General features: G+C 39.9%; 1 protein-coding gene across 1 annotated transcript in view; it reads right to left on the bottom strand.

The window, feature by feature from the left end:
- knl1 (kinetochore scaffold 1) overlaps positions 1-17,699 on the bottom strand; it is a 30,840-nt gene that overhangs the window by 8,811 nt on the left and 4,330 nt on the right. The window contains exons 2-11 of the mRNA XM_055640960.1: positions 16,973-17,117; positions 15,079-15,137; positions 14,554-14,652; positions 13,314-13,429; positions 9,968-10,058; positions 9,124-9,240; positions 5,800-5,887; positions 4,062-4,157; positions 3,011-3,050; positions 1,140-1,220 (exon numbers count right to left, since the gene is read on the bottom strand). Of these exons, the coding sequence (XP_055496935.1) occupies positions 1,140-1,220; positions 3,011-3,050; positions 4,062-4,157; positions 5,800-5,887; positions 9,124-9,240; positions 9,968-10,058; positions 13,314-13,429; positions 14,554-14,652; positions 15,079-15,137; positions 16,973-17,117 (932 nt within the window). The remainder of the gene's footprint in view (positions 1-1,139; positions 1,221-3,010; positions 3,051-4,061; positions 4,158-5,799; positions 5,888-9,123; positions 9,241-9,967; positions 10,059-13,313; positions 13,430-14,553; positions 14,653-15,078; positions 15,138-16,972; positions 17,118-17,699) is intronic.

The raw sequence follows: 17,699 nt of genomic DNA on the forward strand, positions 1-17,699 counted from the left end.
TTGTGTTTTTGGCCAAACTCCATTAAATAGTCTTTCCATCTAGTCAGTCAGGAATGGCAATTCCTGGCCACATTTATCCTTCCTTGGCCAAGGCAACAAATAAATGTACTCATCTCATGCTCTGATTGAAATCAACTAAGTAAAACCTAACAATTTAATATAAATTTCCTGGTATGCACAACTTAGCTAACCTCATTTACGCACATCGATCAGGCCATGCCTCAAGACTATTTTGTAACTTTCACCATTGTTCAACTTCTGTCAAGGAGAAGCTATACTTCACCCTCATTAGACCTCATTTGGACTACGCAGTTGCAGCATGGGACCCATACACAAATAAAAACATTTCTTCCATCGAACGTGTCCAAAGACAGGCAGCTCGATTTGTTACTAACACCTACGAGAGAGAAGCGAGTATCACGAAACTTCTGAATTCTCTGGGGTGGAACCCTCTTCAAGACAGACGTGAAACTCACCGTTTGACCTGTTTTTTTACAAAATGTTAAATGGTCAGCTCGACATAGACTACAAGACCTACACCAAACCCAAACCAATTAGGAGCAGACGAGGGCATTCGATCCAATTTGTGATCCCAGGTACAAAGACAGATGTGTACAGCAATTTGTTCTTCCCCCGCACAATTAAAGCATGGAATAATCTCCACCCAACTATAGTTACCCAACCCGATGCAACTAAATTTAAAGTAGCTCTTTCTTCCCAATAACCCTTTGTGGCTTAAGCCCTCCCTTCACCACCTCCAGTTTAAATTCCATTTGGAATATTTTGGAGGATCAAGAAACCAAGAAGAACCAAGAAGCATTTCACTGCCACCTCTGGCTGTCAATCTCGTATCAAAATACAAAATAGACCAAAGGAAAATAAAATCACAAGCTTGGAATAACTTCATTAAATGTGTCATATTACCACAAGAATATTCTAGCAAAGGGTCACTGCACCAAAGCCATGAAGAAAGTTCCTTGGAGGTTTTCTGCCAGGAAAAAAACTGCCACATGACGTCTCCCTCTAACATTATAGCACACAATCTGAAGCAAAAACATCTCACCACAGATGACACATTTCACACTTGTTGGTGCATGATTAGCTTTTGGAGCAAATTAACACAGCGGTTCAGTACTTACTCCTGAAATTCTTCATTAAGTTCCAACATTTTGGCAGCGTTTTCCTGCTGTGATTTTTCATCAAGAACTTTAGCAAGTTCACTGAAAAAGATGAAAAAGAAACACCAAGAAAGCGAAATATAAATAGTAGGATTTAAATAAGGAAGCAACTATAACCCATTCCTTTGCCTCTTGTATAAAGTTACATAATTTCTGGAGAGGAATTTTTGAAATTTTTTCAAAAACACTAAAAATAAAATTGGATCCCGACATGGAACTGATCAATCTAGGTACTTCAGAAGCCTGTTCTGAGCTATCACTATTTCAAAGATGTTTCCTTCATTATGGCCTGATAACGGCGAAAAAACTAATACTTACATTTTGGAAACATACATCAGTCCCTACTCTTAAGATGTGGATTACAAACATGTCCGAGACGCTACATCTTGACAATATTAGACTTGTCTTGGCAGATAAACCAGAGCATGTTTCGAAGACATGGACACCATTCATTGATTTATTACAAGGATAGCATGGCACAACACAACTTTGGATTTAAATCTAATTACGGGTTGGGTGAGGTGGGTGGGGAGGGATGTGAGGCAGGTATATCACCACTTTTTTCTTTTTCTTTTTGTCCTTTTATTTTTTTTCTATTCATCACTTCTTTCTTTCATTTATTCACTCATTTGGCTACACTACTTTGGTAGTCTAGGGGTTCTATCTTTGCACATGTCACTTTTCTCTTTCTTGCTTTTTCTCCTTTCTTTTCTTCCAACTAAAGCTAAACAGTTAAAATTGAAGCTGTACAATAACTGGATAATTTTATATGCCGTTGGTTCTATTTTTGTACATTTGCTTATAATAAATTTAAAAGAAATTAGCTGAAATACAAAGGAATCAGAGCTGGAGTGCCACTCTGCAGCTCAAATGAAGGAGTTCTACTCTTGGAGGATAACTGTCAGGTAGTGATGTTTTCAGAGCACCTGAAAATCCACAATTTGTCTGCAAAGAAAACCAACAAGCTTATTTTTAACAGATGAAGCCTCCAATGGCAATATCCTGAGTTGTGATATCACAATAATTCTTGTTCTGTACAGTTCTTTAGAGTCATCCTTATCACAAACTGAAATATGTATTGAAGATGACAAGCCTGGATAATCAATAGTCAGATGCCTCTACCCACCCGATAGAGGCGCCAGAGTGTTTGTACAAATTTATTTAAAACCACATGGTACTAGTGCATATGCTGAGGCATTAGCAGACAGTTGTGCTCTTAAAACAGTACTGCATTCAGTTGGAATAAGCTGCAGGGATGATGAGCTGGAGGAATTACAATACTAAAATACATTACTGCACCCAAGGATTCTTTATCTTTTATGCTTACGTCCAAGCTTTTTGCACCTTGGTAAAAGTCATTGATGGCAAGATAGCTGGAATTACTTAGCAAAAGCTTCTCCTTTTTGTTCCTGTTTTTTTAAGCTATCCTCTAAAGGTGACTTGCACACACCCTCATCACCACCTTGTTCCATCAAGTTACATCTGCCCCTATTTATAACTATTCTGATTCTGTAAATCAGAACAAGTATATTAGCACCAAATAAGCCCTTAAATTTGCATATCAAATTAAAACTGATCCAGAGCCAAAAATCTCTACATTTCAATCGAATGACCAATACACAGTTTAAAACAAAATCAATCAGCAGATATATTCAAACAAACAAAACCGAAAATATTAATTCATGTTAATATTTCAAAATTTCGGCTCTCTAATGTCAGTTCCTGAAAACACAACTACGGATTAGTGCTGGAAAACCAAAATCTTAAACTTATTGTACCAAAAAATGTAAATACACATGAGAATGCACAACTATTAATGAAAATATAAATACCTTTCCATTTTAGAATGTTCTGCCTGAAGATTCCCGAGATCTGCAGAAAAGGGACAAAGTTAAACAGCATATTGCCAGTTTTCTTGTCGCAGGTAACTGAAGCCTATACTCAAAATGCAAACCTGGGAAAGCGAGTCAACAAAAAGTGCTTCGGCTAAATCCAGATGAATTGCATTCATTCATTCTGAGTATGTACTAATCCAAAGATAATAATATTTTGCTTATTTTTAGCAGATGAGACCTCCAATGGCAACATTCCGAATTTGCAGGCCATATTTAGGTTTTAGCGATACCCAAAGCAAATAAATCGCTTCAGTATTACAATTCGATTCATCTTGTGTCAAGTGAAATTCAAATGTACAGAACCACCACTACCCCAACAAACATACAAAACTATGTTTCTGTAGAAACTGCAATAGTAAGATCTTTGCAGAGAATGTTTAGGAAATTAATGTGATGGGAGCTGCTTCTTGTGAAGAAAATTCTTATGGCTACACATCACACAGAGACAAGCAGACAGAGAATAGCTCCCTCTACATGTCAAAATGTATGCCTTTAAACTCAACTTGAAACACTTGGAATTACATCATTATAAACGTTTCTTCTTACGGCCCAGTTTAATGTTTTGTTTGCATCGTGAACGAGAAACTATTTTGCAGAACACTCTCCACCAATAAAGGGAAATAAAATGAATCCATAAATGCCATAGGAGTGCAGTAGGCTACAGTGCCCAAAATACAAATAAAGTAGGAAGTGTGGGACGCAGAAAGTAGACATCCTGCGGATTGCCTCTTGTGCGCAAGAGAGCATAATCTCTTCTACTAAAACACAAATGTGAAAAAACATTTTTTACTTCTGTATCAATAGGTTGTTTACATAGGATTGACACAAAACAGTTAATATTAGTCATGTCACAGTTATTTAGAAACTAGCATTTTAATTGTAAAAATCAGAACTATTCATACAAACATTGCTATTTTGGATGACCAGCAAACAATGAAAAATTTGGGGAACATTCTTTCACATCTGCTGATATCATCTAATTTCTTACCCTCGTGTCTCTCATTCACAACCTGCTTCAGTTGCATCAAATTCTCATCATGGTCAATGTCATCCATGCTACACTCTCCGAGAGTTCCTAAATTTCCTATATTCAAAGAAAGACCATTTTCATAATTTGCACTATGCTTAGTATTTGTTGTAAATTGATAGAAAGATAAATACAGGAATTACTGGAAGTTCACAGCATGTCAGACAGCATCTATACAAAAATAAACACTCCGTGAATTTAAAACCCCATTCAGAACTATATTCGGGGCAAAAATATTTCAAAATGGATTATTACAGCTGCATCAGCTGCCATTGAAAGGACACAGTAAAATTAGGTTGAAGATTTGTTGGATTATCTATTTTAGTAATTAAAAAGCCAAGATATATTACCATGGAGGTAGTTTCTAGAACTGTGATTATTCACCCACTAATGATTAATAAAGGTAATAGCTCACAATCAAATGGGATCTCATCCACACTTTAAAGCGGCTAATAAACCGATAAACCTGTACTTCTTTGGGACATGAGAGAAAAACGGAGCACCTGGTGGAAATCCACGCATTCACAAGGCGAACATTTAAACTCCACAAAGACAGCACCCGAGGTCAGGATTGAACCGAGGTCTCTGGCACTACAAGGCACCAGCTCTATTATCTGCACTACTGTGCCCCCCTTTGTACTACAGAAAGTGGCCACCCAGTAGATCACCCAATCTGCATTTGGTTTCTCTAATATAATTGTGAATGCTGAAAGCCATGCATTAGAGTCATCGTGTGTGGAAACAGGCCCTTCAGCCCAATTTATCCACACCGACCAACATGTCCCATCGACACTAATCCCACTGCCTGCGTTTGGCCCATATCCCTCTAAACCTGTCCTATCCAGCCTTTTTGACCATCCCATCTATGTGACGACACCTTCAAGGAATTGTGTACCAGCACTCCTGGATCCATTTGCTCGACAACACTTCCCAGAACCCTACCATCCACAGTACAGGTTCTGCCAATGTTAGACTTTCCAAAATGCAACACCTTGCATTCTCTGTATTAAATTCCATCAACCATTCCTCAGCCCACCTGGCCAACCGATCAAGATACTGCTGCAATATTTGACAAACATCTTCACCGCATGCAATACCACCCACTTTTGTATCATCAACAAACTTGCCAATTCTGCCCTGTACATTCTCCTCTGAATCATTGATATAGATAGCAAACAGTAATGGAGCCAGCATCAGGCCCTGAGGTACACCATTAGTCCCAGTCCCCCAGTCCAAGAAGCAACCTTCCACCATCACCCTCTGCTTCCTTCCACAAAGCCAATTTACTATACATTCTGCTATCTCTCCTTGGATCCCATGGGATCTAACCATTTAGTTGGCACAGGCTGATTAGACAGAGTTGGAGGTTTAAAAAAAATGGAGAACATGATTAACTGTTACATTCAAAGTGACAATGTCTGCTCCAGCCGCACCATCACCACTCATCGTTATGAAGAACATCAGGACAGCTTCTGCATCAGTTGATGCCACCAAACTCCAAGGTAGGAGGTGTAAAGACTTTGGTAGATAGCGCCGTCATTCAAAAGGTTTCCCAGGTTATCATAATGGAGAGTGAAGATGCTCTCATATCAGTTACCAGAAGTCATGCACTAATTAATCACATTAATGATGTACAAGCCAATCGAAATTGAAGTATGAGAAAAAGTTCTCCAGCTATCCAAGGTATATAATTAATTACCAAGATCTAATGACGCGATGCAATCATCCATTTTGTTTAGCATATCATCCAAGTAATCTTCGTATTCCTTCCTTTGCTGACGTTGTGCCTAAAATAGGAATCAGGAAACATAACATGCCACTCTTATAATTCCCAAATTAGTTTAAATCGGTAATATCCAAGGTAGTGTTGGGGAAATTTTATCCAAATGGTATTCACAGTGTTATTAAATCTGTTTTATCAATCTCCCAAGGACACGTTATAAGATCCAAAGCAAAGATATTATTGAGATTCAGTTTTAAAGTGGAAAATATCAAACACTCAAGATACCTCTTTTGATAATGATTTTGGGCACAAATTGTTGGAGTAACTCAGCGGGACAGGTAGCATCTTTGGAGAGAAGGAATGGGTGATGTTTCGGGTCAAGACCTTTCTTCAGACTCTCGGGAGAAAAGGAATGGGTGACTTGTCAGGTTGAGATTCTTCTTCAGACCCACTGGAGAGAAGGAATGGGCAAAGTTTTGGGTCGATACCCTTCTGCAGACCGTGCTGCCTGTATGGCTGAATTACTCCAGCATTTTGTGTCTATCTTCGGTGTCAATTCAGGATGTGCAGCAAGATATGCAGCACTAGCCTATTCTGCCATTCTGGTATTTCAATGCTCACTTCAACTCCTTTGGTTTCATATCATTTGATAATCTTTCCTTACAATAATCTATCACCTTAAATTTAAAATGGACTGAGTTGCCAAAATATTTTCCATTAACGTTTGATTAAATTAATGAGACTGAAACCATAAAAGCTTTTTTTTGTTTTAAAAAGGGGTTTTCTGCCATACTAAAGGTCATTCCACAAGATATAATAATGGGAGTAAAAGCATCATATTATGGTTGGAGGAGCCATTTCCAGTCAGAAAACACTTAAAATCCAACCTGAAACATGAATTATTTTGCTTTTCCCACATACTGCGTAACTTGACTATTTGTTACATAGTGCTGTGTCCACATTTCCCCCCTTCCCAGATCCCTGTAAATGCAGAGTGATTAACTACATTCAAGTTGAGGTAGGTAGATTTTTGGCTACAGTAGATTTGAGGGATATTGTAGAACTTGAGGCAGGTGGACCCGGAGAGTACAGTGCTTGAGTAGATTTAAAAAAAAGAAAGGCAGCAAATTAGAATCTGCACAAATGCAACACAATTTTCTGCAATCTACATTCAGAAGACTAATATTTAATTAGATTTTTCATTTGCAAATTTTCTGTTTGGAATGTTTATTCTGCAGTGGTTTTACTTTACTATTTGTTAGCCAGGGGGATATTGTCATGATCAGTCAAGAAAAATCTAGGACTGCTACTGAATGGGGATTTGATGATTTTGTTCCTGGAATCGAGTTTAAGAATTCAGAGGCCGGAAGGGACTGTCTGTCATTTCTAACTTCTTCCTTTCCTTCTTTCTGCTCTTCAACTGATCAGTTGCTGGTTCAAGAGCCATGTTCTTACAATGGCAAGTTTTGAAGCATGCATCTTGTATTGTATGTATGGCTGCTTCAAAAAGGCACAGAGAGCTGAGGCACTATTTCACCAGGCTAAACTATTTCACCATGCAAACATATTTTGTCTTGACAGAGAGACTATCATTGAATGCATGCTGCAGATGGAAGTGTAAGAGGCATCATATCTACCACTGGAATCCCAAGGACGCCCACCCTCTCAAAATATTAATAATTTCACCCTCACACGCTATTTTAATACCCTGAAGGTTGTCAATACTCACAGTGGCTGCATAAGGAAGATATTAGGAGATGGAAGGTGGAGTTAACTGGGGATTTGAGTGCATTCAAGTGAAATGAAGGAATGAAATGGAAAAGTGGATGGAGTGCCACTGGAAGGGGAATTTCAACTGGAGGTATTCCAATATGTCCATTGGTCTCAATCTCCTTCACCTTGGAGGTTGTGACACTGAAAGGTGGTGTCAGAGAGATCACAGAAGAATTGCTGCCTATTCCTTTCCACATATTGCAGAAATGGTGTCCCAGTGGTAAAGTGAATGAATGCAAGTGTACATTTTGAAAACTATTACAATTCATTGCCTTGTTAGCATTACATACAGAAGTTACTTTGAGTCGCTATATTCTGATTATTGTTGACATACTTGCTGATGTCTAACAGAAAATAAAATGCAAACTAATTTAGCTTAAAATTCGCAAGGATTCGAAACGGGGCTTGCTGTCTCTCCCTTCGGGGGAATGCGACTTTTTTGTCGTATCCCCCTTCTCTGCCTCCGTCTGCGCTGAGGCCTAATGGCGGAACTGGCGACCTCGAGACTCCGGAGGTAGCCAGTCAGGACTGACCCTGGCCTCGCTCCCATGAGGGCGGCCCAGCTCGGGGCTGGAACACCGCTCCCATGAGGGGCTGTGACGCTCCCGTGAGGGCGGCCTGGCGAGGGGCTGAGACTCTCCCGTGAGGGGCTGTGGCGCTCCCGTCGGAGCGGCCCATCCCGAGGGTGGAATGGTGCTCCCGTCAGAGCGGCCCAGCCCGAGGTGGAATGGCGCTCCCATCGGAGCGGCCCAGCTCGAGGGAGGAACGGCACTCCCGTCGGAGCGGCCCAGCTCGAGGGAGGAACGGCACTCACGTGAGGGCGATCCGGCTCGGGGCTGGAACGGGGCTCCGGTGGCTGGGACGACGTTCTGGCGGCTATGACCCGAGTCCTGGGTTCAGCCGTGGGCCGGCGGCTGCGTTCGCTGGACTGGAGGGCAGCAGCTTCGACCACCCCGGGCCGCGGTGTTTGAGCCGGCCCGTTTGCGAGGTTCGGTGAGCCGCGGGACTGTTTGTGCCATCGCCCGGTGGGGAATCGCCTCAGCGCAGAGGGAGAAGAGGAGGGAAGAGACTGCAGCCCTAAGATTTTTGCCTGCACCACAGTGAGGAGGTGCTTGGAGGATACACTGTGGTGGATGTTAATTTGTGTTTAGTGTTGTTTATTATTGTATGATTGTATGTATGACTGCAGGCACGAAATTTCGTTCAGACCGTAAGGTCTGAATGACAATAAAGGAATTCAATTCAATCAATAACTAAATTTCTGACAACCAAAACCAACAGTATACATCAATCTATGACTACAATGCAACTGTAGTTTTAGAGATTATTTCTCCAAGTTTAAAACCATTTTTTCCCTATTTTAATAATCCTATAAATATTACTCATGCCAGATTTAATAGTTAGACAGAAAGTTGAGCAAGGGAGAGCTGGAGATACAGAATTATTTAGGCCGAAGATTGGATCTTGTACCCAATACCTATATCCTTGTACCAGTCTTGCTGGCAGTGTTTCATAAAGTATAATTACCTTCAGTGCATTCAACTGTGACAAATATAGCTGAACCTTTTGTTCATGGCAGATCACTTTAGTCCTCTTCATAAAAGCAGTTTTCTTGGCATTCAGGCAAGAACGAAACTGTTGCAGCTACAAAAAAAAATACAATCCAATTAAAATGTTTCAAAGCAATTTTTCACCATTATAAATCCTGAAGTTCACCTGCTATCATTACTTTAACTTTCAAATTAAGTTTGTTTCACGGAAAAGTCTAATTTGACAGTTTAAAATGCAGCAAAACTATGGTGAGTATATACCAAACCTAAATTAGGTCATGATTATCAATAACAGAAGATTGCGGGCAGTCATGACCCCGAATATTAACATGCAACATCAACATGCATATAAAATCATGAGAGGAATAAATCAGGTAGATACACAGAATCTCTTGCCCAGGGTGGGGGAAATCGAGAACCAGAGGACATAGGTTCAATGTGAAAGGGAAAAGATTTAGTAGGAATCTGAGGGGTAACTTTTTCACACAAAGGGTGGTGGGTGTATGGAACAAGCTGCCATTGAGGCTGGGACTACCCCAACATTTAAGAAACAGTTGGACAAGTACATGGATAGGACTAGAATGAAGGGATATGGACCAAACACAGGCAGGTGGGACTAGTGTAGCTGGGACATATTGGCCAGTGTGGGCAAGTTGGGCCGAAGGACCCGTTTCCACACTGTATCACTCTGTGACTCTAGGCATCTTCTTTCAAAAAGGAAGACAGACTAGCAAGAAAGAGCAATTACAACTTTTAATTAGGAAAGACTCAACTGAACATAGTTAAACTTCACCAAATCTTAGAGTACAATCATCATTTACCTCTTCTTTTGTCATTTGCATCACCTCTCTCAAAAGTGGAAAGTTCACCTCTGCTAGGAGTTTATCAAGGTCTAACAACTGATCATTCTGGCTGAAAAGCAGAAGGAAATAAATAATTAGAATTAAATAATTAGAACTATTTAGCTTCCTGAGAATTGGAGGAGTTATCTGAGAGCTGTGGAGTAAGGGCACTTGCAGGAATATACAAATGGAAAATATAATTATTGCAGTAGAGACTCCTACAGGAAACAATCTAGCCAATTGGATAGAAAATTAGCTACACAGAAGGAACCAGCGGGTGATGGAGGAAAGTTGTTTTTCGAACTGGAGACCCGTGACTAGTGGTGTGCCTTAAGGTATGCTGCTGGGCCCATTGCTGTTTGTTATCTATTTCAATGATTTGAATGAGAAAGTACAAGGCATGATTAGTAAGTTTGAAGATGACACTAAAGTGGGTGGTATTGTAGATAGCAAAGATGGTTGTCAAAAACTACAGCAGGATCTCGATTGGTTGGGCGTATGGGCTGATGAATAGTTCATGAAGTTTAATACAAAGAAGTGCGAGGTGTTGCATTTTTGGGAAGTCTAGCCAGGGAAGGACCAACAGTGAATGGCAGGGCTCTGGGAGGTGTTGTGGAGCAGAGGGAGTGCCTGAACAATTCTGTATCTCCAGCTCTTCCTTGCTCAACTTTCTGTCCAACTATTAATCTGGCATGATTAATATTCATGTCGGAGTGCAAGTACACAGTTCCTTTTAAGTGGCATCACAGATGAATAGTATGGTCTAGGCGGCTTTCAGTCAGAGTATTGATTATAGACGTTGGGAGGTTATGTTACAGTTGTGAAAGCCATTGTCGGGGCCATATTTGGAGTATTATGTTCAGTTGTGGTCATCCTGTTATGTGAAAGATGTTAAGCTGGAAAGGGTGCAGAGAAAATTTATGAGGATGTGCAGGTGGATTAAGAGTGTAGAGGGGTATAAAAGTGGAAATCTTAAGATTATAGAGGTGTATAAAATTGGGTGAGAAATAAATAGGGTAAATGCACAGTCTTCTACCAAGAGTTGAGATTTGAGAACCACAGGACATAGGTTTTAGGGGATGGGGCGGTGGAGGGGGGAGGTATGGAAAGATTTAATAAGAACCCGAGGGGCAACTTTTCTTTTTACACAAAAGGTAGTTGGTATATGGAATGAACTACCAGAGGAGATAAACATCGCAACATTTGGACAGGTACACGGATAGGATAGTCATTTTAGGCTGTGGGCCGAGGAGCTTTATTCTGCAGTTTTGTGACCCAAGTCATCAAACTACATGAAATTTTCACATATTGTGTAAAAATATTTATATAAATCACCCCTGAAACTCGATATGAAGGCATTAAAAAGGCTGAGGAAAGTGCTGCAAAGTGGATTAAAGTGCAAGAAAGCCTTCAAAGTCCCTGCTGATGTGCTGGAACACAAAGAAGGTCCCCATGAATCAACTCTAACTGAAAGGCAAGACTAAAGTCTGAATTTATGAAAATCTATCTGTATGGACTTTAATTAATTTAATTGCACCCTTTATAATGTGAATAAATTCATGCATTCATTCATTCACTCACTCACTTACTCAATTCATTCATTCATTCATGAAATTGAGGACCTAAACTATAACACAGTCAATTAAATATTGTCACTAATGCCAGCCTGTTGTAGAGTAATAAGTCTTTAACAGCTAATCTCGGAGCTGCCTGCGAAAACTTACCGGGAAAAAGTGCTCCGATCGCGGGACCTAGGTACTCGCGGTAAATAGCGATCGATATCCCTCTGTTTTTCTCCCGTTATCGGGGTCTGAAAACGACCGCTGCAGACGGCACTATGTACAGCCCCCCTGCCTGCCCGCGGAGATGCTCCGCGATCGCGAATCGGCCGCTTATTAATTGAGACCGCGGCTTCACTTTATCACGAGTACCTAGGCCCCGCAATCTGAGCACTTTTTCCCGGTAAGTTTTCGCAGGCAGCTCCGAGATTAGCTGTTAAAGACTTATTACTCTACAACAGGCTGGCATTAGTGACAATGTTTAATTGACTGTGTTATAGTTTAGGCCCTCAATTTCATGAATGAATGAATAAGTGAGTGAGTGAGTGAGTGAGTGAATGGATGAATAAGGAATGTATGAATAAATGAATTTATTCACATTATAAAAGGGTGCAATTAAATTAATTAAAGTCCATACAGATAGATTTTCATAAATTCAGACTTTAGTCTTACCTTTCAGTTAGAGTTGATTCATGGGGGCCTTCTTTGTGTTCCAACACATCAGCAGGGACTTTGAAGGCTTTCTTGCACTTTAATCCACTTCGCAGCACTTTCCTCAGCCTTTTTAATGCTTTTCCCACTAAATACAATTAACCTGCTGCAAGTTTCCACGACATTTTTTCCACAGAACAACAAATCGGAATCTCCAGTAAAACAGGCATCTGTGAAGCCCCCTGGGCCATTTTGTGTGCTAGCCTGAAACCAAGCGTGTGATTGGCCAACTGGCAGACAACTCAATGTTAAATGTGCTTTGATTGGACTAAAAAATTCCCGACATTTTTCCGTTTTTTCTCTAATTTAATAAAAATGTGCAAGTCTTCGTCATATCGAGTTTCAGGGGTGATTTATATAAATATTTTTACACAATATGTGAAAATTTCATGTAATTTGGTGATTTGGGTCACAAAATCCTATTTCTACACATTTTTGATGCTCGGCCCACAGCTTATTTACTGTTTTTTCCCCTCAAATGTTGCAATACTTGCTAAACATTTCCAGCATTGTGTTCTTATACTGAATTTACAGGGTCTGCAGTTTTTCTTGCCATTTAATGACCTGGATCTTTCAATTTTTCATATTTTAAATTAATCCAAACTAATTTAAACTAACATTCAACTATATTTTGTTAACAATGCCATTTGACTTAAATTGTGAAACTTCATTTTTTATTAATAAAATCTTATATTGATAACTATGAAGTTAATAAAAGGTGTTATGACCGACAATTTAAGATTCCATGGAGTTATACAACATTGAAACACGCCCTTCAGTCTACTAAGTCATTCTGACCCTCTACTACATTAAGCCTTCATCTAATCCCTTTTGATTTTCTTCTCCCCATTTTCTCATCAAACCCCCTCAAACCAAGATTAATTTACAGTAATCAATTAATTTACCAACCCACAAGTTTTTGGGAGGAAACTGCAGCATTCAGAAAAAAATCCACAAATCACAAGAACTCCACACACAACAAGCAAGGTCAGGATAGAAGGATTGAACCCAGGTCTCTGTCTGCGAGACAAAGACTCCCCCTTAACTCTACATACTCATTAATGGCTGTAGAGAGTGCAATGCCCTCTTCTTCATAGACTTCTCGTTTTGGTCGGTGAAGGAACTTCACAGCCAGCCAATTCTCCAGTCCCGAGGATTTGTCCAATTCAGGCTGGTCAAGAAATAAAATAATACATTTTGAATTAATAGCAATTCAACTGCATCTCAGAAATGATAATAAAAACATGTAAAATACTCTAGTTTCAATGGCCAACAAACAGACCATGGGTGACTAACTGGTTCACTTTTACAGATATCCAGAAGTGAATTTTTTCCACTAGTTGGAAAATACACAAAATCAGCCAATACAGTAAAATGCTTCCACAGTATTTGTTATGAATGGCATTGAGATCAATTAACATGAACATTTATTTATTGTCTTTCCCTGCCTGGCTACAGAATGAGGATGTCCCATGCTCACTGGCTGGTTTCGATTGGCTTGAAATAGCAGTGTATGTTACATTGTTTAGTAGAGTATTGTTGCACAAGAATTAATAGAAGCAATAGCTTTGTCATTTTCCATAGTCACACTCTCAGGTGTCCCCGCATGGTGAAATTAGCAGCCTGTTCTTAAGAAGGTTGTGGGGACATCAAGAGGTTGTGAAAAAATAGCTTTAAATAACTAAAAAAAAAATCCAGTAATACCACTGCCATGTTTTTCTCTAAATGAAACATAAAAGTGTAGAAACTAGGAATTGCAGATGTTGGTTTACAAGATTTTAGGGTAATCCACTGAGTTACTCCATGATGAAGTACATCATACCATCATACAACATGTTGAAGTGCTGAGTTGGATGTCTGTTATCAAAGGGAGCAATTTTAATGTTTGTTTTTAAATGACAAGTACACAATTTGCAGCAATAATTAGTGCAATTCTATTGGCAAAAAAAAACAAATATACTTTGGACAGAGAATAGTTAGCTTGAATGTAACATAAAGACATTGCCACAATACTTAAGTGATTTTTAAAAACTCATAACCTTCTTCAATTAGTTATAAAACGTAGCTATAGGCATGTTTCAAATTGTTTGTACGTGATATATTTTAAAAGTGGCAACTGAAGTAGGCAACCATACCAAAATTTAAACAAAAGGACATCTAAAAAACTTACAAATACACAAATAAATGGATTTCATTAGTTAAAATTTCATAATGAAACTCAGCCTTAGTGGAACTTTCAAAACATTACTACATGAAAAGAGCACAAAATAGACAGAATATCTTTTGTACTCTTACATTGACATGTAGTTCACTCTGGCGGGATTTCTGAGCATGTATTTGAACTTTGAAGAACTTGAAGAATTCCCGGACTGTGATCTCACCATCCATCAATTTCTACAAGAGAAATTATTATTATTTTTTTTAAATTCAGCTTTCAAGGAACTACTTTTGGAAGACATTCTACACAAGTATGTATATTACGTAGAAAATGCTAGCTTTGAAGACATACCATACACGTCACATAACCATTAAATTGAGTAAGCATTTAAGGCAAAATTTAAACATTTAACAAAACTGCAACTAATTGACATATGGCTCTATTCTGAAGGGTGCATTATTCTTTAAAATGCAGCAATTTATTAAATATTATAGTATATTTTTGGTTTCCAAGGTACTATTGTTAATGAGCAAAACATCTAAAAGATTTGCAATCTTCAATGCAGCTTTACCTAAAAGTCAACATAATAATTGAATAAATGTACATTCAATGATCTCTATAAATTATTCAAATTTAAAGGACAGGCAATAAAATGACCATACCTTATGCAACTCAGACTCCTCCAAGATCACGAGAGATGTATTTAAGTTACATTTTGGAGCTGAGAAAAGGTTTTAAAATTATTAAAATGTTAAATCACCACATTCCTTTCATCACAACTATCACGAGTTAATTTAAAAGCCCTATTTTCATTTCCACCCATCATCTGATCATCACTGCATGCAGTGATGACACAAACATAATTTTCAATATTATTTATGATTAAATCAATCTTGTTTGATTAAGAAAAAGTTAAAAATATCCAAGAAATCTGTAGATTCAGAACCTTGCAGTTCTATTTAAAGCTACACAATCACAAGTAAATCTTATAACTCCTGGCCAAAAAAAGTTGTAGCACCATGTTTTTGATAAACGAACAGAAGCAAGCAGATAGAATCAAATGAGCATGGGTTCAACATGCCAATATTGCAAATTAATCTAAATAAATATTTTTCTAAAAGCGAGGACTATGGCAGCATTCCCAAATTCAATTCTATGGTGAGGCAAAGCTTTAAGGCAAGTCTATTTGAAACCTACTTGGTTCATCTCACTCTTCCCATTTAGATCAAACCTCTAGCAGAAATAAGGTAATCATCCCTTGGAAATTACTTTTTTTTACCACTAAGTTTTATGGAACTCTTGTTTGCCAAACGATCAGCATTTAATGCTATTCTCCAAAAGGTCCATTGGATGAACCAAAGTAAACGGGATACACCACAGGTTTTTAATCCTGTATCCGTACACTGTGGACGGCTTGATTGTAATCATGTATAGTCTTTCCACTGACTGGCTAGCACACAATAAAAATGTCTCTGTCTGTCTGTCATTTTTTTGGCCTTTGATTCGTTACTCCACCAAAACCAGACGCTAACATGCCGAGATTTTTACCATTTCGCTAGCCATTTCGCTTTTACATTCGCTCATCCACTCGTCATTAAATTTAGTCCTTTTTCTGTACACATTTTTAATAAAATCCTTCCCCCCCCCCCACTAATTTTTTCGCCTCCTGCTGGCCAGCGACCATAACGGCTACTGCCGCCCGGCTCTCCTCCAAAAAACGCCGACAGCGATTTTACTTCCTCCACTACCCACCCCCCCCGCCTCCTGGCCCGGTCATGCTGGCCGAAGCCAAAGATCGCCTGCTCCACTCGCTGCTTTTCGCCATCCTCGCTGGCTTGCACTGTCCGAAAATCCCGCTTGTCAACGGCCTGCAGACACATTGAGGGGGTACGTGGCATCTCGGCGTCGTACGCCTAACGCGTGGCGTTGCGCGATGACGTCAGGCCGCCCCCTCCCCTTGCAACCGCTCGTTGCGGGAACAGACCCAACGGGTCTGCACTTGGTCTAGTATCTATTAAAAGAGTGTGTGTGTGTGTGTGTGTGATTTTGCAACGTATATCTTCTCGAAAACCAGACCCCGAAACGGGATATTTTTTACATATTTCCGTGGAGGTTTTCCTTGCGAGTTCAGAAATCCACTCCTCTGTACCTTTAGCAAATTATTTTCCTGACTTTTTTAATTAAAATTGTTGACCAATCTGACCTTTTTTAAAAATGTGGTTGGGCTTCCTTTCCCCCTCCCCCTGCTCTCCCTCCCCCCTCTCCCCTTCCCCTACCCCCCCTCCCCCGCCCTCTTTCTCTCTGCCTCTGCCCCCTCTCTAGACACAGCAGCGAGGTGGGGGCTATGCGTCAGTGGATAGGGCTGGGATGGGTAAAAGGAGCCAATGAATAATATTAATATAATTCCAATGGGGGTGGTTAGTATGTGTGTGACGCCGCAGGCCGCCCCTCCTCTCCCCCCACCCCCCCGCAGCTCGTTGAGGGGACGGGACCCAACGGGTCCCCCTTGGTCTAATACTCTCTACAAATAGACTAAAGTGTTACATCACAACTTACGGATTGCATGAGCAGATGTACCATCACCTTTGGTTGAATCTAAGGAACTGTTGCTCTCCTGGCTCTTGGTCGTCAAATTCGGCAGGCTCGTCTCTCCTATTTCATGCTTTACTCCTTCCCACTGCACAATGGGCGCAATACAGACCTGTGTTGATAATAATTTGAATATGACACAAATGCCACTTCTATGCCAATCAATAATATTTAGATATATTAAATTCATAAATTAGAAATATTAGGGGAAGTACAACGGGATCTGAGGGGTCCTTGTACATCAGTCTATGAAAGTAAGCATGCAGATACAGCAGGCAGTGAAGAAGGCAAATGACATGTTGGCCTTTATAACAAGAGGAATCGAATATAGGAGCAAAGAGGTCCTTCTGCAGTTGTACAGAGCCCTAGTGAGACCACACTTGGAATATTGTGTGCAGTTTTGGTCCCCTCATTTGAGGAAGGACATTCTTGCTATTGAGGGTGTGCAGCGTAAGTTTACAAGGTTAATTCCCGGGATGGCAGGACTGTCATATGCTGAGAGAATGGAGCAGCTGGGCTTGTACACTCTGGAGTTTAGAAGGATGAGAGAGGATCTCATTGACACATATAAGATTGTTAAGGGTTTGGACACGCTAGAGGCAGGAAACATGTTCCCGTTGTTGGGGGAGTCCAGAACCAGGAGTCACAGTTTAAGAATAAGGAGTAAGCCATTTAGAACGGAGACGAGGAAACA

This window comes from Leucoraja erinacea, chromosome 9 (assembly GCF_028641065.1).
Source record: "Leucoraja erinacea ecotype New England chromosome 9, Leri_hhj_1, whole genome shotgun sequence".
In the NCBI taxonomy this organism is placed as follows: Eukaryota; Metazoa; Chordata; class Chondrichthyes; order Rajiformes; family Rajidae; genus Leucoraja; species Leucoraja erinaceus.